The sequence below is a fragment of the Puma concolor genome, chromosome C2 (assembly GCF_028749965.1).
Source record: "Puma concolor isolate L17-30 chromosome C2, mPumCon1.1.hap2, whole genome shotgun sequence".
Lineage (NCBI taxonomy): Eukaryota > Metazoa > Chordata > Mammalia > Carnivora > Felidae > Puma > Puma concolor.
This window is the reverse complement of record NC_141675.1, coordinates 54619275-54643396: the sequence shown is the minus strand read 5'-3', so window position 1 is coordinate 54643396 and position 24122 is coordinate 54619275. Positions and strand designations below refer to the sequence as shown.

The 24122-nt window shown below is 36.8% G+C and overlaps 1 protein-coding gene across 5 annotated transcripts in view; it reads left to right on the top strand.

The window, feature by feature from the left end:
* IFT80 (intraflagellar transport 80) overlaps nt 1-24122 on the top strand; it is a 143652-nt gene that overhangs the window by 5900 nt on the left and 113630 nt on the right. For 2 of the 5 annotated variants that reach the window (XM_086674610.1, XM_086674609.1), the window contains exons 2-4: nt 9359-9443; nt 12390-12609; nt 22953-23063. In XM_086674610.1, coding sequence (XP_086530736.1) covers nt 9405-9443; nt 12390-12609; nt 22953-23063 — 370 coding nt within the window. In that variant the 5' untranslated portion in view covers nt 9359-9404. The remainder of the gene's footprint in view (nt 1-9358; nt 9444-12389; nt 12610-22952; nt 23064-24122) is intronic. The other 3 variants (XM_086674612.1, XM_086674613.1, XM_086674611.1) reach the window with 2 other exon arrangements.

Sequence of the window (24122 nt, the reverse complement as noted above, 5' to 3'; positions counted from 1 at the left end):
CAAGTATTTTTATGGTGGGACAAACCTGAGTAAAAGATCTGCCTCTCTCTCCCTCCTTGCTTTCCTGGGAAAGAGTCACAGGAGTCTGATCAGAGCTATCAATTTAGAAAACTGTTCATAAAAATTGCGCTTTTAAAAATAGGGACTTGGGTAGTCAAAAATAGGGACTTGGGTATTAGTTTTAATATCAATACCCAAGGGTTAGCCAGTATGCAAATGACCCAAACAGAACTTGGTATGATCTAGCTCTTGTGCTTTATCTATTCTTCACATTCCTGTTCACTACTGAGGCTTGTCTATTTCTTATCTATAAGTTGATAAATTATGCCTTCCCTCTTTCCTGCCTAAATTTTTTCTCATTTTGTTAGTGATTCTACCTCTTAGTTTTAATTCTTAAATCTAATTCTTTTTTTCCATTTTTTGTAAACCATTTAACCATTTTTAAGTGTATAGTTCAGTGGCATTAAGTACATTTATATTATTATACTACTATCACTTCCATCTATCCACAGAACTCTTCTCATCTTGCAGAACTGAAACTCTGTACCCATTAAATAATAACTTCTCATTCTTCTTCTCCCCTGCCCCCAGCCCCTGGCAACCACCACTCTACTTTCTGTCCCTATGAATTTGACTACTCTAGGTACTTCATGTAAGTGAAACATATATTATCTGTTCTTTTGTGACTGGATTATTTCAATTAGCACAATGTTAAGTCTAATTCTTAACATTAATTCTTAGTTCTAGTTTCTTGGTTCTAACCCTGTTTCACATTATAAGTACATATATCCACAACATGAGTGTGTGATTTGTCGTAAACATTTAAATTTCATTTTTGATAGAACTATACAGAGTTCTGTAATAAACAGGCTTATGTAGTTGCATAGATATCTTGGTGTACATTTGTATGTATATGATAAATTCCTGTGACTAGGAATTATTCCCGAGGTAGATTCCTTATATGATACTTCCATTGAATCAGTAGCTTCTAACCCAAAATAAAGCACAGATGTGTCAGATTGGCGGAGTCTGGGCTACTTGCCTGTGTCCTAGCTGTAAGGAAGGCTAGAGAGGTAATAATTTTTTTTTATAATGGGGAAAAGACTCATAGCAGTCAAAGGTTTTGGAGTGGAGAGCAAAAGAATGAATGACAATTAGCACTAATTTACCTGCCCTTCAGTAATGTATGGGAGTATTTGTTTCTCCATACACCAGCCCTGGATTCTGGGTATTTTGCACTTGACCACTCTGATAACAGAAATATGGTATCTAGTTGTTTTAGTTTTCATTTCTTTAATTATAACTGAGGCTTGTTTCATGTTTTTGCTTGCCTTCTGATGGTCTATATATATATTTCTGTGAACTGTTCACTTATGTGTTTATCAGTGTCCATGATCAAATGACTTCATGGGGGACCATGCTGTCTTAGTTATCCTCTACTTCTGTTGTATTGCCAATCTTTCTCTCTCCACTGGTACTTCCTCCTTTGCTCCCAAACATACTGAGGTCTATCCTAGTTTAAAAGGCCTTTATAGCTACTATTCTGTTTCTTCCTTTAGCCTCTACACTTAAATATCATTATATGTACACTCATATACCTTTAACTTCTACACTTATGAGCTATGCCTGCTGATTCCATTTTATTGTATGCAAGGATGGTTTTAGTTGCAGAGGATATAGGAATGAACTAAATACAAAAATTCTTACACTTAAGGAGCTTACATTTTAGAAGGGGAAACGGTAAGTAAAATGCATAATATAGCAAATGGCCTTAAATAGGGTATACAGAGAAGGCTTTACTGAGGTGACTTTGGGGGAAAGATGTAAATGAGGGTAGAGGAGTAAACCACGCAGCTATGGGGGAGGGGCAGGGATTTCAGACAAAGAATACAAGTACAAAGGTCCCAAGGCAGGAGCATGCTTAGTATGTTAGAAGAAAAACAGAGGTTCATGTGGTTGGAGCAATTTGAGTGAAAAGAGTGAGGAAACAGGTGAGGTCAGAGAAATAATGGGTATATTAGGGCTTTCCAGAGAAAGAAGAGTTGATGTTGTAGTCTTGAGTCCAAAGGCTGGAAACTCAGACAAACGTTCTGTGTTGCAGTCTGGAGGCAGAATTCCTTCTTTAGCAAACTATGGTCTTTGCTCATAAGGCCTTCAACGGATTAGATGGAGCCCACTCACAGTATGCAGGGTAATCAGCTTTACTGTAAGTTGACTGATGTAACTGTTAACCACTTCTAAAAAATACATTTACAGCAACATTTAGACTAGCATTTGCCCAAATAGCTGGGCACCATTGTGTAGCCAGGTTGACACATAAAATTAACCATTAGAGGAATTAGATTAATAAAAGCATTGAACACCATTGTAAGAACTTTGTTTTAACTCTGAGTAAGATAGGAAGCCATTAGAGTATTTTCAGCAGAGAAATGCAGTGATCTATTTTAAAGCAGTCACTTTGGCTGCCACGGTGAGTACAGATCATGAGGGGTTAGAGGCCAACTAGGAGGTTATTATAATTTAGGTTAACAAATGGTAGCACCTTGAACTGGAGTCATAGCATTGGGAGTGGTGAAAATCAGATATTCTGAAGACAAAGTGTAAAAGTTTTCATTTTTAAAAATTGGATTTGGATGTAAGAGTCAGTGGTAATTCTAAAGTTTTTGGCCTGTGCAAGTGGAAGAAAGGAATTACCATTTACTGAGATGGGTAAGGCTGTGGAAGGACTGAAGTTGCAGGAAAGATCAGGAGTTTTATTTGGATCCCAAGTTTGAGATGTCTGTTAGACATTCAGATAAGTTGTCAAATAATCAGTTAGATATAAAAGTCAGGTTCAGTGGAGAGGTCTGAACTGGAGATAAGAAATTGTAAGTTGTCACTATGTAGTCAATATATTTGACTTTATAGTAAGCCATGAAACTAGGTGATATCACCATGGTGATGAGTGTAGTTATAGAGGAGGTACAGAGACTGAGCCCACAGTTTAAGGTTGGGAAAATTAGGAGAAAAGGCTGGTGAAATTTATTTACTCTATAATTCTGCAATTCCTTTCCTTCCCTAAACTGCCCATGGAAGTAGATCCTAACAGATTGAAAAGGAATCCCACAGAGTTCCATGTGCTCTTAGGAAGGTTGCTTCTTCCTCCCTTACAAAATGCTGCATCAAACTACAAACTACCTAAGAGGCCAGTTCCAGAAAGAAGGCAACCATTTAAATTGCCTATCCACCTTCCCTTGAAAGACCATTGGAACTATTTCAGCATACCTTACATCCGTGTATACGTCAGTCTCCACATTTATGATTAATTCCCTGTGTTAGTTCATTAGGTTTAGCCATTGATGATGGTAACTTACACGTGATAAAACTTTATTCTCTATCTGTGAATAGGTGATACAAGGCTGATATGACTCTCCACAAGGTCAAGAATCTTGGTTCCTTCTATCTTGTTGCTGCTTTGTGATACATGGCCTTGATAACATGGCTTGAAAGTATTACTCTTTTTATTTTTTTAATGTCTTTATTTTTGATGGGTGCCTGGGTGGGGCTCTTGGTTTCGGCTCAGGTTGTGATCTCGTGGCTCATGAGATGAGCCATGTGTGGGGCTCCATGCTGACAGTGTGGAGCCTGCATGGGATTCTCTCTCCCTCTCTCTCTGCTCCTCCCCTCTTCTCGCTCTCTCTCTCAAAATAAACTATTGTTTATTTATTTATTTTGAGAGAGAGAGAGAGCACACGTGAGGACAGGGTAGGGGCAGAAAGAGAGGGAGACAGAAGGTTCAAAGCAGGCTCTGTGCTGACAGCAGAGAGCCTGATGCAGGGCTCAAACCCACAAACCGTGAGATCATGACCTGAGGTGAAGTCAGACGTTCAACTAACTGAGCCACCCAGGCGCCCCAGGAGTATTACTTTTATTTTCCAATTTTTTTTAAAAAAATGTTTTTTTAATGTTTATTTATTTTTGAGAGAGAGAGAAAGAGAGATAGAGAGAGTAGGGGAGGGGCAGAGAGAGATGAAGATACAGAATCCCAAGCAGGCTCCAGGCTCTGAGCTGTCAGCCCAGAGTCAGACGCAGGGCTTGAACTCACGAGCTGCAAGATCACAACCTGAGCTGAAGTCGGACACTTAACCAACTGAGCCACCCATGCACCCTTTATTTTCCAAGTTTTTATTTGTCAGTTATATTGTGATTTATAAAACTCTTATAAGAGTTAATAAAATGGCTTCCTTAAGTAACTCATTTACTTTTCATATTGCTGCTGTGGCTAACCACAACTGTTGGGCATTGTTATCTAACCCCCCAGAGTGTAAATCCCAGATTGGGACACTAAGTTGATGATGCTGTAGTATCTCCATGTGGGTTTCAGAATTGTTAATGCCCTATGTGGCCACACTAGTTTTGAGGGCACTTAGGAAACATAGTTTTACTCTAGGTAGCAAGGTGTACAGCAAAAATTCAGATTCTACTACCACAGAAGCAGGGATGAGTGAATATTGGAGAGGCAGTTGGCCATTTCTACCATTTCCCACCATCTGTCCCAAACTCTTAGTTCCTCCCCATCTAAAACTCGACCTTTTTGAACTCACGGTGTGTCATTGGCCAAATCTGCATCCTCAACTTTTACTCTGAATGATTGCTTTACCTTGTTAGTCTAACCTAAATCTGGTTAAATCTAAGGAAATCTCCTCAAATCTAAGGAAACTGCTTTCCCCCTGGCCTCATCAAGTGGAGGCTGTTTTGCCTCCCAGAATCCTATATGTCAAAGGGCCTTGTTCTTCACTGATGTATCTGGACAATTGAGTCTCTTTCTCTTCCTCTTTAAAATTCCCTAGTCCCTTTAAAAGGAGTCCTACCAGATTAAACCATTCTTTATCCTGTCTTTTTGTAGTCAGCTGTAGGTCTCTTTTCTATTTTTCCTCATTCAATGAATATTTTAGCACCTGGCTAGCTGTCTTTATCCCCCACCACTATTATTATCATTATTCTCAGTGATTTAACATCCACAAATAAATCCATTCCTTTCCCTGGCCTCTTGGTTCCTTGATCTCATACACCCACTTTGACAGTCTTAACCTACCTTATCATTACCAATATCTACATTCTCTCCCCTAATCTGTTTTAAGCATCCCATTGTCTATGTATCTCCACTTATTTTTCTCTGTTTTACTTCCTCTAGAATCTTTTTTTTTAAATGTTTATTTATCTTGAGCGGGGAAGGGGCTGAGAGAAAGGAGAGAGAGAGAATCCCAAGCAGGCTGTGTGCTGTCAGCGTAGAGCCTGATGTGGGGCTCTATCTCATGAACCATGAGGTCATGGCCTGAGCTGAAGTCAAGATTCTGGCACTTAACTGACTGAGCCACCCAGGTGCCCCACTTCCTCTTGAATATTAATGTTGACAATTCTTCAGAGTTTCGTAGGACTTCTAGACCATTGAAGCTACCACATTTTTATGTTCTAAGTCTTATCTTACACCGTGGTTTTGAATATGATCTTTGTGCTGATAACCCACAAACTAATATCTCATTGAGATCTCTAGCTCTGACCTCTCCCTTGACTCCAAACTTGGATATCCATTTTCTCCTTGAATTCTCCATTTGGATGTATAATGGACACCTTGAACTTAACAAATTCAAGACAGAATTTTTGATATCCTCCTTCCAACCTGTTTCTCACTCCATCTTCCTCATCTCAGTAAATGGCAACTGCATTCTACCTGTTGAAACCTTAGAGTCATTATTTGGCTCTTCTTTCTCTTAAACCCAATACATCAACAAATCCTGTGGAATCGTCTTTCAAAATATTTTCAGAATGTGCCCACTTCATACCATTTGTGCCATTACTACCCTCCTCATTCAAGCCACTTTGATTGCTCTTGTGGATTAGTGAAATCTTAACTGGCCTCTCTGCTTTCAGTCTTGCTCATCCTTGATCTTTTTTTTTTTCATACCATCCATATTGCCACTTTAACAATGTAAGTCAGATCATATCACTTCTTTGCTCATAACCCTCTACTGGCTTCTCCATTCATTCAGAAGAAAAACCAAAGCTCTTATCGTGGTTTTCCAAGCCCTTTCATGATCTGTGTGTCCCTCCTCTTCGTTCCCAATTTCCTGCCACTCCCTTCACTCACTTGTGTCTTAGCCATACTGACTAATACTGGCTGTTGTGATCTGACTCAACCTTAAAAGCATTATGGCTGCTGTACTTAGAAGAATTTGAAGTGGTAAGTGTAGGAGCAGGAAGATTAGTTCTGGGTTTACTGCAGTAATGGATGTAGAAGATGATGATGGCTTTGGACTATGATGGAGGCACAGAGAAGTGACCAGATTTGGAGTATATTTTGGTAGCTGGACTATCAGGGTTTGCTGGGCATAGTTTTTCCTTTTAAGCCCCATGAATGTTGACCCATATTGGACCAAAAGCAATTTATCAATGATCAATGATTTTTAGTAGCAAAGGCATAGTTGTTCCCATCTGCTTCCCATATAAAGTTGCAAAATAAATCAAGTTAGCTATCCTCTAGAGATTTTCTTACAATTATCTCCCCTACCCCAGCCACTCCCTCTCCCCAAATACTATTGACTGGTCAGATCCTTGGTGACCAGAAAAAAAAGCCTCAGTGCAGTCCTCAGACAGCTTTGCACTTCCCCAAATTGGCTATGCTCGAATACTACTTTTCCATTATTCCTCTCTCCAGTCTCACATCACAATGCACATATCATGCAGATGATCTCAGCAGATGATCTCAGCTAAATAGGATGTATGGGGAAAATCTGTCTGAGCAAGGGAGAATCTTTCCAGTGTTAGAATGCCACCCTCTGATTCCTTGGCACCACGTTTCTGAATGGTTGCAGATACCTTTCTTGTAAACACCATACTGCCTTTACTATTTATATGGGATTATAATATCTTTGGTAAGGAATTATTCTTAATTGTTATGAATTTCAGCAATTTGAGGTATTTTGATGTAGGATACATCATGTCTTTGCTAAAGATCTTTTAAGTGAGTGTAATTATATATTCAGATTGTATATATATTTTCTTATCTATTGCGTTGTCATTTCCAGAAGCAACTATTTCTCTGCCTTTATTCTTTTAAAATCCTTATAAGCTTGGCGAATTTGAATTATTGTGAAAAAGCAACATTTCGTAAATGTTTTTGCTCGTTTCCCCTGTAATTAGAGAAGTTCTGATGAAAGGGAGGAAGGAGTTTTGAGAAAAGTACAAAAGGTGCTCCTAAGGACCAAAAAGTAAGCTTGGAAAGAATGCCTAGGAGAAAGTGTGTTCTTGCTCTGGCTGCTATACACAGATGCATACTTCTGAAGAACAGAAATCTCCCTAGGTGAACTAGCAGGAGGAGAAAGGTTTCTGACCCCAATAGCATATTAGTTGACCATAAAACTTCAGATTTTTTTCTGTTCTTTTTTTTTAACAGTCCCTATTGCTACTCTCACCCCGACCTAGTCTAACAAATTTATGAGCAGAGTAAGTGAAAAAGGTGCTCTGAAATACAGCTGTATTTACTACCTTGCTGATCTGAAAGTCTTGGATTTGGGAGAATGAGAAATTATCTAAGGGAGGCCTACTGAATACTTAATCTATACTCAGCACCTCCTTTAATGTACTTAGCAGTAATTTTCTACTTGGTGAAGGGTGTTTTTTTTTTCCTTTAAATACACTTTCATTTTTTTTCTTTTTAGGTTAGTGATATTACTCAGAATTCTGTGACTATAAATTAGACTCAGACAATTTAGCGTTTTCTTAGTTTATACCTTTTGTTTAGTTGTTTTTTTTTTATTCCAGTATAGTTAACATACAGTGTTATATTAGTTTCAGGTGTACAGTATAGTGATTCAACAATTCTATACATTACTCAGTGCTCTTCATGGTAAGTGCACTCTTTAATCCCCATCACCTTTTTTACCCATCACCCCTCCCACCTCCCCTCTCATAATCATCAGTTTGTTCTTTATAGTTAAGAGTCTGTTTCTTGGTTTCTCTCCCTCTCTCTCTCATTATTTCCCCTTTGTTTTATTTCCCACGTTCCACATATGAGTAAGATCATATAGTATTTGTCTTCCTCTGACCAACTTGTTTTGCTTAGCATTATACTTTCAAGACCCATCCATGTTGCTGCAAATAGCAAGATTTCATTCTTTTATGACTGAATAGTGTTCCATTATATATACATATATGTCTCACTTCTTTTTTATCCTTTCATCTATCAATGGACACTTGGGCTCCTAACATAATTTAGCTATTATAAATAATGGTGCAATAAGCATAGGAGTACATATATCCTTTCAAATTAGTGTTTTTGTGTTTTTTGGGTAAATACCCAGTAGTGCGATTACTGGATTATAGGGTAATTCTTTTTTTAATTTTTTGAGGAAGCTCCATTTGATTTATATTGTTTGATGACATGGTTATTTGGGGGAGTATTACTCTTCTTTTTCCATATTTTTATTTGGCAATTATATTGTGGTTTTTATGTAACTTTTATAAGAGATTTATTACCTCTTCCTTAAATAACTCACTTATTTTTCACATTGCCACCATGGCAACCATAACTATTGGGCAGCGTATCTACCTCCAGTAGAATGTACACCTCAGATGTACATTAGCCTGGGTGGCTAAGTTGGTTAAGCTTCTGACTCTTGATTTCAGCTCAGGTCATGATCTCATGGTTTGTGAATTCAAGCCCCATGTTGGGCTCTGCACTGCCAGTGAGAAGCCTGCCTGGGATTCTGTCTCTCCCTCTCTCTCTGCCCCTCCCCTACTCGTGCTCATGCATGCAGGCGTGCGTGTGCGCTCTCTCTCTCTCTCTCAAAATAAGTAAATAAACTCAAAAAAAAACAAAAAAGAATGTACACTCAGATTAGACCACTAGGTTGTTGATGTCATAATATTTCCATGTGGGGTCCAGAATTAAGGCCATTAAAATTAAGGCCTTGATCCCTTGATCTGACCTTGGAAATTTATTCTAATGTATAAACCATTCAATATTAATAAACCATCAATAAACCAATATTGATCTGCCATTAAGGGGTTTCCAGTTTACAGAGTCCTTTGATTTGGCCCCAGGACAGCATTTGGAAATTATTTACCTGGTCAGATTTAGTATGTTCAGGCAGGTTATAGAGGACCTCTGGAGTCCAACCCAAGCCTTCCAGTCACTCCTTGGCAGGATTAGCACACTGACTAGTTTCTTCCTCTTTCCGTGTATTTGATGCCAACGGTATTAAAGGTGTTTCAGTGTCCTTAGAGTGCTAAGATGTTTTGTTTGCTTTTATTTTTTTGTGTACATGTGTTTGTTTTTAATGCACATTTTATATTTTCCCTTCAACTTTTATTTTTACAGTGAATGCAATCAAGTGGCATTTTAAAATTCTGCTGAAAGTGGAGACATGAGACTGAAGATATCTCTTTTAAAAGAACCAAAACATATCCTTTTGATACTTACAAACCTTATTGTGATCATCTTACTAGAGTATTGTTAAAAGTTTTTTTTTTTTCTGGGGCGCCTGGGTGGCCGCAGTCGGTTAAGCGTCCGACTTCAGCCAGGTCACGATCTCGCGGTCTGTGAGTTCGAGCCCCGCGTCAGGCTCTGGGCTGATGGCTCGGAGCCTGGAGCCTGTTTCCGATTCTGTGTCTCCCTCTCTCTCTGCCCCTCCCCCGTTCATGCTCTGTCTCTCTCTGTCCCAAAAATAAATAAAAAGCATTGAAAAAAAAATTAAAAAAAAAAAAGTTTTTTTTTCTATTTTATATTCTAAAGAGTGGATTTTTAAAAATTCTTTTTAATGGCAATTTAGCTACATTGTTTTTGAAATATTTGAGATCATGTTTTGCAGGTAATTTTCCAAAGCAAACTATTTGCTCTAAATCTTACTTTCAAATTCTTATTGACATTTTTCTTACCCTACTTAAGTACTAAGCTTAAGTACATAAAACACAGTTTTTGTTTAGTCTAGTAGGATCTTGAAGAGCAGCTTTTTTTAAAACCAAATAATTTCTTTGCTAGTGTGATCTCGTATGTTTTCATTGAGCTCTGCTCTGTTTCTTCATACTCATGATAAAGTGGAGGATAAGCTGGGGAAATCTGAGCAGTCAGACCTTTATTATTTCATGTGGGAAGGTAGCAATTATAAATATTTTCTCAAATGCATGACCCTATATTTTGTTAGTAAGAATACCTAAAAATGTGTCAAGAAAATATGACAGGCCTCTCTACCTTCATTCTTAGTTATTTATATCAGTGCTTCTATAAGAATCATCTGTAGACTTTATTGCAGGTCTGTGAAGGGACACGTACAGAAATTAGAAAGTAAGAGGTAAGAAATTTTTGTAGCAATTTGACATTGTCACAACACCCAAATATAAGATCATTTTTCTAATAATTCATTTATGTTTTATCTTACAAAATGTTTTACAATATATTTGAAATAGAGAAAAATGTGGTCCTTCATCAGAGATAGCAAAGGACTGTTTGGACATTTGATCAAACTTTAAAAATTTATATTATCTTATTTTACCTTTAGAGTGAAGATATAATTCCCTTTGTTTTTCCTTAAATCATGTTTACTGTCTTTTCAAAATGTGCCTTCAGGAGTTTATGCTTTATACAATTTTACAGATTTTTGACTGTGTTCATTGTTTGCTTTTACCTTTTCAAGTTGAAGAATGATGAGTTTCTAAACTTTCTGAATCTGTTAGTCCCCTCATTTCTCCCATACTCTTGAAGATACATCACACATGTCTGACATGTACTCACATCACTTTATATAAGGGTAAACTTAATGTTTTTTTGTTTTGGAATGGGTGTGTTGTGTGTGTGTGTGTGTGTGTGTGTGTGTGTGTGTGTGTGTGTATGTGCTCACACACACACACACACACACACATATGTGTATTTTCTTCCTTTCTTGGTTTTACCTGACATTGTTTAGGCTATAGCAGTTGTATTGGAACACTTTTTTCAGTAATGATCTAGTGATATTCAGGTCCTTTTATTTAGATTATATTTTGAGTTCTGAATATTACAATGCCACATTATTACCTATTTGTACAAACTGTTAAACTCTTCGTATAATTTCTCTTTTACCTTTTTGGTTATTTTCTTAATCTGTCATTTTGAAGTATTAAAAAATCTTAGAATATTCCAGAATAATTATAGCACATTGTCTTTTTTTTTCCATTGGAGTTTATTGATTGCTCAGATAAGCCAATAAAAACCAGTAGTGAGAAGCGATGGAAGTAAAAGGATTATACAATAACAAGAGAAAAAACAACCCAACTAGGAATGATCTGGTAATACAGAAACCCAGATATAAGGAAGAGAAAGGTCCCTCGTAAATGATGAGCTGAAATGCCTTCCCTAGATACACAGTTCTGCCAGGGTAAGCAGCTTGTTCTGATGGAGGAAGAGAGGGCTAAACTTGAACACCTCAATTTGTAGAAATCCTTGTGATAAATCAGAGACTGAACAAATGGGTTATATAAGGTGGGAATTTTAGGGTTCATATCTATCTAGTGCTATGCACCATGTAGGTGCAGTAAATTATAATTGAATTGTTTCCTGAATTTAATGTAAAAAAATTTGGTAAGATTTTAGTTTTAGCAGTTAGGCTGTAGGTTTTTTCCTAGGTAAATTGTTATTATAATGTGTAAGTTAAGCAGGTATTTTACTGTTAGATTTCAGTCTTCAACCCTTGATTTTTTTAAAACTTATCAAAATAGGGGCGCCTGGGTGGCGCAGTCGGTTAAGCGTCCGACTTCAGCCAGGTCACGATCTCGCGGTCCGTGAGTTCGAGCCCCGCGTCAGGCTCTGGGCTGATGGCTCGGAGCCTGGAGCCTGTTTCCGATTCTGTGTCTCCCTCTCTCTCTGCCCCTCCCCTGTTCATGCTGTGTCTCTCTCTGTCCCAAAAATAAATAAAAACGTTGAAAAAAAAAAAACTTATCAAAATAATACATTTGTTCTAATAAATGATACAGATATATGTAAATTTAAAAATTATAGTTCCCTTTTCTTCTCACCTATCCCCCAACTGTTTAGTGTATATCCTTTCATACCTTTTGATCTGTTAGATGTCTTTGTGTATCATTTGGCCTTATTTATGGAATATTTCATACCACAATTTAAAATTTTTCATGTCACCAGATCTTTCTTTTTTTCCTCTTTTGGCATGCAGATTTCTTGCTTTCCATTCTTCTTACAACTGTTGTGGTAGATACTTATTTTCCTTTTTATGGAGAAAGTATGAAAGTCATGAAATGAAAATATATATAGAACCTTGAAACATTTGACCTTATTTTTTCTTATACTCTGCATCTGTGAATTATTTTATTAAGATTTAAGGCTTTTGTGTGTTTTATGTCTCCTTAACATGTCAACACATCAAGAATTAGTCAGCTGTGTGGGCTGGACTACTGCTGAAGAACTGTATTCATGTAGTGATGACCACCAGATAGTGAAGTGGAACTTGTTAACAAGTGAAACAAGTCAGATAGTAAAGCTTCCTGATGATATTTACCCAATAGATCTTCACTGGTTTCCAAAAAGTTTAGGCATAAAGAAGCAAACTCAAGCAGAAAGCTTTGTCCTTACAAGTTCTGATGGTAAGTTTTTGATAAATGTTATATGCTCATCTTTGTATTTAAAAGACATAATATCTTAGTATGACTTATGCTTTTAGTTGTTTTACAAAGCTGATATTTGTAGATCTGCATACCTTCATTTACACATTTAATCCATATTCTGTGAAGTCATTTGGTTTGTGTATAGGCTATAAAAGTATTGTCATGAAAGGAAGTGAATTAAACTGGCATATCCTGGGATTTGATCTGAGCTTTCTTTTGCCTTTACTTTTTCTGTGATCTCACAGAAAATAATTGTTAAACTATTATAAGTTTTGGTTCCTAATTTCTTCAAGTTTAACTTTATAACATAACCACACTAAAAAAACATGGGCACAATGCAACATTTAGTAAGCTATTAAATATTGTCTTTATTTTCTAGTACATGTTAATTTCTACTTAACAGAGTTGGAGATTTATTTAATTTGACTGTAGCTTTATTACTGGTGAGTAAAAAGCATGACTTTCTACTTTTTGAGGGAATGTTTTTATTTTCATAGAAACAACTTGAACTGTTTTTGTCTGTATTGCACTTTACCTACTATGTCAATTAAAAATACATTCATCAAAAGTAATGGAAACTTATGTGGCTAACGTATGCACAGATAGAGTTTTTTGGTTCATCTAACTCCAGGGGTAGATCCTCAAGCACAGCTGCATTAGGCCCCTGTTCTTACCATCTCTTGGATGGGCTCTCCCCACAAGGTGAGCATGATGGCAGCCAGCAGCCCAAGGCTCATTCTAGAAAAGAAATGTCAGCAGAGAGGGTGCTGCTTCCTCATTATCTCTTGCAGGCAAGTGCAAACTTGGGTCATGTGCCCATGAAAGAATCACTTTAGTCAAGGGAATGGGATACTGGTTGACTGAATACAACAGGCCCCAGGCCACCATGGAAAGGGAAAGAGAAAGAGAAGAGGGCTTTTGTAATGAGGACAGGAAGGCATGTAATGACAAACGATCACATCAGATTCCACTTCTTTTACAGACACAACTTATGATAGTTTTTTTTAACCTTATTTTTTCTGAATGTTGATTATATGAGATATTGTGTGAAAGTAATTGGCACTTAGAAGATTAATTCTGAACCACAGCTAGAATTTGGCTTACCTCAGATGATAAAATGAAGGGTTGACTTTTTTAAAAAAACTTTTAATTTTGATATAATTTCACATTTACAGAAAGGTTGTAAGAATTATACACATAACTCCTGCATATCTTTATCCAAATTCATTTATTGTTAACATTTTGTCTCATATACTTTATCATTGGCTCTCTCCCTCTCTTCTCCCCTACCCCCTATGACACTACACACAAACAAACACACACATGTCTTTTTCCTAAGTATTTAAGGTTATTTTATAGACATGCCCTTTTAACTATAAATACTTCAGTACATTTCCCAAGAATGAGGATTTCCTGTTATATAACCACAATACAGTGATCAAAATCAGGAAATTTAACATTGATGTTAAATTGAATATATAGTTCATATTCAAATTTTAATAATTGTCCTAATAATATCTTCTATAGAAATTTGTTTTCTTTTCTGGTACAGAGTAACACATTGCTTTTGTCATATTTCTCGAACCTCCTTTAATCTAGAGCCTCCTCAGTCTTTTTTTATGATCTTGACAGTTTTGAAGAATACAGGCTTGTTATTTTTACAGAGTGTCCCTCAGTTTATGTTTGTCTGATATTTCCTCATAATTAGATTCAGTTTACATATTTTTTAGCAGCAATAATTAGGGTATCAGATTGAGAGATTTGTGATGCTGGTTTGACCCAGCATTATTATTGGTGATGTTAACTTTGATTACTTTGAAAGGTTGTATTCACTAAATCAAGCCACTGTAAAGTTACCGTTTTTCTGTTTTAATAAATCACTTGCGAGAGGATACTTTCAGACTGCATAAAAGTGTTCTCTTGGGGCGCCTGGGTGGCTCAGTCGGTTAAGCGTCCGACTTCAGCTCAGCTCACGATCTCGCGGTCTGTGAGTTCGAGCCCCGCGTCGGGCTCTGTGCTGATGGCTCAGAGCCTGGGGCCTGCTTCCGATTCTGTGTCTCCCTCTCTCTCTGCCCCTCCCCTGTTCATGATCTGTCTCTCTCTGTCTCAAAAATAAATAAACGTTAAAAAAAAAAAAAAATTAAAAAAAAAAAAAGTGTTCTCTTCCTCCTTAAACTTCCTCCCACTATTTAAGCATCTATTGATGATATTTGGCTGAATCATTTATTACTAAGATGGTTGCCAAATGGTGATTCTTTTAAAACTTCATAATTCCTTCCATATTGATTAGTTGGTATTCTGCTGCAAGAAGAGCTTCCCCTCTCACCTGTGTTTGTTTACTTATGTCAGATTAGACTCATAATCTTATTTATTTCTTGAGTCTCCTGTTGCTATCATTTTTTAAATTTTAATGTGAAAATTGTCCCAGATTTGGCCAGTGGAGACCCATCAGGCCAGCTCCAATGAATTTTGGGGGGGGTGTGGTAATGTTTCCTCATTATTTTTTGAGCACTTCTTTGCTGGTACAAAATGTTTCGGGCTCATCTTGTACTTTCTCAATCCCAGTCCCCAAACTATCCTTTTCTCCAAGGACGCCTGTTCTTTTCTTGGTGCTTATTGGTATTTAAAAACCAAGGTGAGGGGCGCCTGGGTGGCGCAGTCGGTTAAGCGTCCGACTTCAGCCAGGTCACGATCTCGCGGTCCGTGAGTTCGAGCCCCGCGTCGGGCTCTGGGCTGATGGCTCAGAGCCTGGAGCCTGTTTCCGATTCTGTGTCTCCCTCTCTCTCTGCCCCTCCCCCGTTCATGCTCTGTCTCTGTCTGTCCCAAAAATAAATAAACGTTGAAAAAAAAAAATTAAAAAAAAAAAAAAAAACCAAGGTGAGAGTGCTAGCAAATATTTCAATGGGGTGTGTTTGCTTCAAAGGCCTCTCAGAGAGCTAAGAAATAGGAATATAAATGTATATTAAAAAATGTACATATCTGGGGTGCCTGGGTGGCTCAATCAGTTGAGTGTCTGACTCTTGCTTCAGCTCAGGTTTCCTAGGGTTCCCAGCTCAGGTTTCTCAGAGTTGTGGTTTTGAGCCCTGCGTAGGGTTCCACACTGAGCATGGAGCCTGCTTAACATTCTCTCTCTCTCTCTCTCTCTCTCTCTCTCTCTCTCTTCCCCCTCCTTCCCTCTGCTCCTTTCCCCTCACTGACATGTGCACTCTTTCACTCTAAAACAAGACAAAATAAAACAAAAATCCATACGTATCTATAGCTATTGATTTCTTTCTCCTGCGCTTCTTCCCTTCTTTTTCCTCTTTCCTCTCTTTGTTTTCTTTCCTTCCCTTTCCTCTGTTCCTTCTTTCCTTCTTTCCTTTCTATACTAAAAATCATAAGTTCATTCTGATGCCACCAATTCAACACCACAGGGTTAATTTTAGTCTTTCTTTTTTCTATACTTGGAAACAGTGAGGGAGGCTGGCTCCTGTTATTCTCAATATATTTACTCACTTGCTCAATTCTACAATACACAGTAGATTGTTTCAGAATGGCTAATCTATACTACTGCAGAAAACTAGAGTTTAATATTTGTTTACTTTCATTTTTATCTTTATACTGAGTATATAGAGTTAAAGTCCTGTGTTCAAAAGTTACTTGCTGGGGCGCCTGGGTGGCGCAGTCGGTTAAGCGTCCGACTTCAGCCAGGTCACGATCTCGCGGTCCGTGAGTTCGAGCCCCGCGTCAGGCTCTGGGCTGATGGCTCAGAGCCTGGAGCCTGTTTCTGATTCTGTGTCTCCCTCTCTCTCTGCCCCTCCCCCGTTCATGCTCTGTCTCTCTCTGTCCCAAAAATAAATAAACGTTGGGAAAAAAAAATTAAAAAAAAAAAAAAAGTTACTTGCATTTTCCCTTTGTTTAACTGTTGGTATGTTATTCATTTAGAATATAGTTAAATGTATTATTTGTGTTTGTTTTCCATTTAAAGTTTCCTTTCTCCCCCATCTTTGTTGATCTGATTATTTTTTGGATATGTAAAACATTAATATGCATCATTCCACAAAGACAAAACTATATTTAAGAAATATACTCAACAATAAATTACCTAAAAAAAAAAAAAGAAATATACTCAGAGCAATGTCACTACTCCTCCTCACCCTATCCTATACATCCTGTTTCTGTTTACTCCTTGTAGGTAAACAATTTCTTTAGTTCTGGTTTATCCTTCATCCTTCCTGTTTGTCTTCTGGCAAAAGTAAACAGATAGTTCATATTTTCTCCTTTCACCTTTTGTATTACACAGAGGTAGCATACCATATATTTTCTTTGCATTTTCCTTTTTTTTTTTTTAACTCAATAGTATATTAGGATTGACTTTTATCTGGTGAATATGGACAGTAAGTATACTTAGTCTTGATAATTTCTGTTGTCTGAGTGTTTCTCTGAATTTAGATTACTTAATTACACTCAAAGAATAGTTGCTTGGATCTCTATTTCAAATTGGCTTTAATGCTCAACATCGCTTCTCATCAGGGAAATACAAATCAAAACCACACTCAGATGTCACCTCACGCCGGTCAGAGTGGCCAAAATGAACAAATCAGGAGACTATAGATGCTGGTGAGAATGTGGAGTAATGGGAACCCTCTTGCACTGTTGGTGGGAATGCAAATTGGTGCAGCCACTCTGGAAAACAGTGTGGAGGTTCCTCAAAAAATTAAAAATAGACCTACCCTATGACCCAGCAATAGCACTGCTAGGAATTTACCCAAGGGATACAGGAGTACTGATGCATAGGGGCACTTGCACCCCAATGTTTATAGCAGCACTCTCAACAATAGTCAAATTGTGGAAAGAGGCTAAATGTCCATCAACTGATGAATGGATAAAGAAATTGTGGTTTATATAGACAATGGAGTACTATGTGGCAATGAGAAAGAATGAAATACAGCCCTTTGTAGCAATGTGGATGGAACTGGAGAGTGTGATGCTAAGTGAAATAAGCCATACAGAGAAAGACAGATAACCATATGTTTTCACTCTTATGTGGATCCTGAGAAACTTAACAGAAACCCATGGGGGAGGGGAAGGAAAAAAAAAAAAAGAGGTTAGAGTGGGAGAGAGCCAAAGCATAAGAGACTGTTAAAAACTGAGAACAAACTGAGGGTTGATGGGGGGTGGGAGGGAGGGGAGGGTGGGTGATGGGTATTGAGGAGAGCACATTTTGGGATGAGCACTGGGTGTTGTATGGAAACCAATTTGACAATAAATTTCATATATTGAAAAAAAATTTTTTTAAAAATAAAAAAATCAAATTGGCTTTAGATAGAACACTTTATGATAGGAAAAAAAATTAAAAATGTAATTTAAAAGATAAATTTGCAAAATTTATTTAAATATATAAATATAACTATATTATGACTTATGAGAAACTAACATTTCATTTTTTTAAGGTTTACTTTATAAAAAAAAACAAGTAACATAACATGCCACAACTAGATGTGGGAAGAAAAGAGAACCAAAGCAGAGTAGTTGAGTATTTTCTTCTAAGCCAGGATGAGGAATATTTGGGGTCTTATGAAAGAGAGGGAAAAGTATGGTAGATCAAAGAAAAGAAATAGAAGGATAAGATAGAAAGGATCATCCATAAATGAAAAAGAAATGTTCAAAAAAGAATAAAGTAGATGCCAATGGGAAGTGGTCAAGGGGTTTTCTGCCAGATAAACACTTGAGGTCATTTTATATATCAGTGCTATATTCTTTGTTATATGATACTTAAAAAAATATTATTCTGGTTAAAAAACCATATAACGTGAGATGTACCCTGTTAACAAATTTTTAAATATACAGTGTGGTATTGTTAACTATAAGCACAATACTGTACAGCAGATCTCTAGGACTTTTTCATTTTGTATGATGTTAACCCAGTTCTTAAAAAAATTCTTTTTTTCAAAATTTAATTTATTGCTCAGGAGATTCTCTTTTCTAGTTGCCACCAACTTTCTCCCCCAATGTTGGCAGAGAAGGTAGTGTTTTTGAGTTTGCTCTTCACTCTTTCAGTGTTCCCTCCCCCTCAGCCTCTCTCTCTTCTTTGTAGTGGTAACATTCCAAAAGAGATCCCTGAAATTCGCCAGCAGGTCCTGAAATACAGAAGGCAGACTTTTGCCAAGCATTTTATCTTACCAGTAATTCTCTCCCAACATTACTACTTCTTTTTGAATATTTCATGCAGCTGTATACTACTTTTTAGAAGATCTATTTCTATAACAATGTGTTAAAAGATTTACATTTAAAAATAATTGAATTATGTAAAATAGATTTGGGGAGCTGCCATGTAAAGGAATTCTGGTATAAAATCTTTTGTAAAGCTGTTAAACACTTCTTAAATTATATTTACAGAAAGATAATTTTTTTCTTATTTTTAAAATATTTTAAAAGTTTTTAATTTATTTTGAGAGGGAGGGAGAGAGAGAGAGAGAGAGCGAATGAGAGCGAGCATGAGCAGGGGAGGGGCAGAGAGAGGGAGGGAGAGAACACCAAGCAGGTTCTGTACTGTGAGTGCAGAGCCTGATGTGGGACTTGAACTCACGAACTGTGAGATCATGACCTGAGCAGAAATAGAGAAGTCAGATGTTTAACCAACTGAGCCACTCAGACCCCCCAACAAAAGATGATTTTTTTTTTTTTTAATTTTTTTTTCAACGTTTATTTATTTTTGGGACAGACAGAGACAGAGCATGAGCGGGGGAGGGGCAGAGAGAGAGGGAGACACAGAATCGGAAACAGGCTCCAGGCTCTGAGCCATCAACCCAGAGCCCGACGCGGGGCTCGAACTCACGGACCGCGAGATCGTGACCTGGCTGAAGTCGGACGCTTAACCAACTGCGCCACCCAGGCGCCCCAAAAGATGATTTTTTAATACATTGTATTAGTTATCTTGAAGTAATTCCCATATTTTTTTACTAATTTGTCCATTTAAAAATCTCACTTGAAAAAGAATTTGTGTGTTCATTTCTTTTTATCATAAGTTGGTGGTTGGTTACAGATCTCTGTGGCTTTTTGCAACCGTCTGCCAAATCATTTCTTCTATTAAGCAGTCTGCAAAAGTGCTCATGTGTCCTTTTTCCTAACAGCCTATTCCAAGCTCTCTCATGTTTCCATGGACATTTCCTAAGGCATTTCTAACTTTAAGAAATGTGTTTTATATAATTTTAATGTTTCCTCTGTTCTTTTTCTCTTTTATAACATTTCCTTCTTTTTAAAAAATTTATTTTTTATTTAATGAACAAAAGGTTAATTTTATACCTCAGGATATAAATATCCAAGTTTGTTATCCAAATCCATTTTTTGTTCAATAAATCAGTAAATGAATCATATTGATTATACTCTCTTCTCAACCCTACCCCTAGCAAATAATTGGGAATAAATTGATCTCTAGTTTGGTCTTGCATTTTAAAAAGATTATAGAAAAGTTAGAGAGCAGAACCAAAATAGTTAAATGGATAATCAGGAGTTTAAAAATACAGTATTTAATATGTGGGTGCATCTGGCTGGCCCAATGAGTAGAGCTTGTCACTCTTGATCTCAGGGTCCTGGGTTCAAGCCCCATGTTGGGCATGGAGCCTACTTAAACATTTTTTTTAAATTAAAAAAAATAAAAATATTTTATATATGTAATTTTATATTTATGCTTTATTCTGGGTATGCTATTCAAGCAATTTGTAACCAGACAAAATATTAAGGCCAAAGGTTTATTGAGCGCCAAATCTATGCAAAGAGCTGACCCTAGTTGTCCCAGTGTACGTCTTCTGTAAGGTCATAGGAAGCAAGAATAATTTTTAGCACTTGTCAGAAAGTCCGTATTAGGTATTTTAGGATAAGAAATATCAACGAGGGTACCTGGATGGTTCAGTTGGTTAAGCATCTGACTCTTGATATTGGTTCAGGTCTGCTTGGGATTCTCTCTCTCCCTCTCTCTCTCTCTCTCTCTCTGCCCCTCCTTTCCCCTCTCTCAAAATAAATAAATAAATAAATAAATAAATAAATAAATAAACAAACAAACTTTAAAAAATATCAACGATCTAAATACATAAAATTTTTCAAATATGGAATGGATTGAAAGGAAATTTCTGGATCCTTCATTTCTGGTTTAAGAGTTATTTGGTTAATCTCTTTGGTGATGGATTCATTCATTATATGCAACAGTTGTTTAGTATGTGGATATTCTGTGCTAGGCAGTAAGCTAACTTTTAGTGAGAACAGACCTGGGTAAAGTAAACAATGGCCACAGAAGTAGCTTTCCACTTTGTCATCTTTACAGTTTTCCTCTTTTGAGGCTTTCCCCCCTTGCATATTCTCTGTAAAGCAATACATTAAAAAGTAAATCCCATATAATTTTGAGTTAGTTCATGAAGAGAATAATGACAGTTGAATTCAAAGTATTTTTATTACATTGAAAAATGTATAGGGAAAAGTAGATGCTGCTAGTGGGTAGTTAGATGAAGGAAAACGGTAGCTTATTGTTAAGGTCCTAGAAAATGAATGATGAGAAAAGAAAGCTATCGGATGGAATGACAAAAAAAAGATGCCAGTCTTTTTTTTTTTTTAAGTTAGGAGATGGTTACTGAATTAGTTAAGCTTAACAAATGCTGATTATGTAAATGTATTGCAAATAAAAATATGACTAAAATATGGCCTTCTGCCCTGATATGAATCACAGCCCAATAAAAACTGCAACAGAGCTGCAAATAATGTGTGTAAAAAAGAGGGAATGACTTTGTTGGTAAGAATGGGTATGTGGTTAGTGAAATAACCACAGGGTGCTAGGTGTTAAATGTTTCAAAGTCATCTGTATGAGACTTTTCCAGAGAAATGTTTTAAAGCCATCTTATGCAGCTTAGATATATTTTTAATGAATTGTTAATATTAAGCCAGATTCTTGAAAAGCCTTAAACTAAAAGTAAATTCAAACAAAATAAATTTTTGCAAGCAAAATTTGATTAGATAGCCACATTGATTCTTTGCGAAAAATATATTTTTTGATTTGGGGGAAGTTTCTAATTTCACTGTACTTAATTATATTATTATGAGCTATGTATTACTAGATTTCATGATTATTCAAAACCACACTGATCTTTTCTCAGCTTTCGGTAGTAGTTATTTGTACAGTTGATGTATCCCCTTGACATCTCTTAGATAGTTTGCTTATGTCCTTTAAAGTTGTCAGTTTTTACTTTTTGCCTGTATATGTGTGAACTTTTTGAGGACAGCAACCAAGTAGCCTGCTCCTTTTTGTCTACCTAGTGCCTGGCACAGTGTAAAATCATATAAAGCAAGTATTTTGAAATTTGGAATTATCAATTATTAAATTAGTTAACAACAAGACCATTAAACAGAGATGGCCCTAATGCCTTTGGCTGGCCTGAGCAAACCAAAATCTGTCTGTAAACACTTTAAAGTTTTGAAATTGAAACCAAAGCACAACCAGTCATAAACAGCCAACTAGGCCTTAGGCTATAGCCAATCAATAATTTCCGTACTTTGCTTCTACCTTTTCCTTATAAAAGTCTTTCCCTGAGCTTCTGTTGGTGAAATACTCTTAACCACTTTTGGTTTAAGTGCTGCCCAATTAGAATAGATTTTTGCTCAAATAAACTCTTAAAATTTTTTGTTATGCCTCAGTTTATTGTTTAACACCATTTAACTGTCCTGGTTCCTGTCCTCTACACCTTTACCAGCTTTTTGGTATCTTGCAAACAACAACAATGACAACAACAACAACAAAGACTGCAAAACCCTGCTGAATTAGAAGGCTTTCTTGACATTTCTCTTGGCCCCCTTTGGCCATATCCCAGTGAAGTTTTCTTGTCCCTCTAATCTATCATAATAGCATCATGTACATATTTCTATTACACCACTTGTTTCAAGATTTTCTAATTTTGTTTTCAGGCTTGTTTACCAATAGATTTGTTTGTTCCTTGAAAGTAGGAACAATTGGGGTGCCTGGGTGGTTCAGTCGGTTAAGAGTCGGACTCTTGATTTTGGCTTAAGGTCATGATCTTGTAATTCGTGAGTTCGAGTCTCATATAGAGCTCTGTGCTGACAGTGCAGAACCTGCTTGGGGTTCTTTGTCTCCCTCTCTCTCTGCCTCTCTCTCTCTCTCTCTCTCAAAAATAAATAAATAAACATTAAAAAAAGACAGTAGGAACAAGTATTTGAGTAGGAATATTATTTGTCTTTATGTCTCCGGTGCCTAGCACTATGCTAATCTAGCAGTAGGTACTCAACAGATATTTGCTGATTGAGAAAATCCAAATAGATTTCTCAAGTATAATTTCTTTTAGGTAAATTTCATCTGATTTCTAAGTTAGGAAGAGTGGAAAAAAGTGTAGAAGCTCACTGTGGAGCAGTTCTTGCAGGAAGATGGAATTATGAAGGAACAGCATTAGTTACAGGTAAGTTGTCTGCAAAAATGACATTTTAAACGAATTTTTTAAAGGAAAATTTTCTTTGAATCATATTTTCTTTAGTAATAGTGTCTTTCATTGTTTAAGAGCAGATAATTGGCAAAGCATTGAACTAACCTGCTAGATAATGTTATAATTCAGAATGTCATATTAATAATATATGATTTATGGAGAATATTCTGTCAAGACTTTTGAAATGGTCAGTTATGAGATAAATAAAAGTTGTAATTCTTTAAAATTTTAAAATTCAAAATATTCTTATTGAACTGACCTTTACCCCCATTCCATCTCTCTCCCATCTCCTGCTTTACTGCAAGTATTCTCATCTTTGTCTATGGTATTAGTTATCTATTGTCGCCTAACAAATTACCCCAAAAGGTAATGGCTTAAGACAGTAAACATGTAGTATCTTACAATTTCTGTGGGACAAGGAAGATTTAATTTGGTTGGGTAGTTCTGTCTCAGACTCATGTTGTTGGATAGGGCTTTAATAATGTGAAGGCTTGATTGGGGCTGCTTCCAAGATGGCTCACTCACATGCTCTTGGCAAGAGGCCTTAGTTCCTCTCTGACTGTTGGCAGCAGGCCTTACTTCCTCGCCACACGGTCTTCTCCGTAGGGCTGCTTGAGTGTTGTAACAACATGACAGCAGGCTTCATAAGTAAGTGATCCAAGAGAGAGCAAGATGGAAGACACAATATATTTTTTGAACCACCCTTGGAAGTCATTCTCTATCATTTCTACCACATTCTATGAGAAGAAAGTCACTAAGTATAGCTCACTGTAAAGAAGAGAGAAATTAAGCTCCACCTATTAAAAGGAGGAGTAACAAAGAGTTTGTGAATACATAGTAAAACCACCAACCTATTCCCTGGGCTTTCTTTTAGGACTTTTTTCAGTGAGTTGTTCCTTCTCTTGCCTATTTTTTCAACTTGTCCTTTTCCAGGGGTTTCTTTTTCAGCATATAAATCCATCTTGAAAATGAGAATAATGAAATAATCCTGCCTTTAACAAATAATTCTCTCTAGATACAACTTCCTCTTTTTTC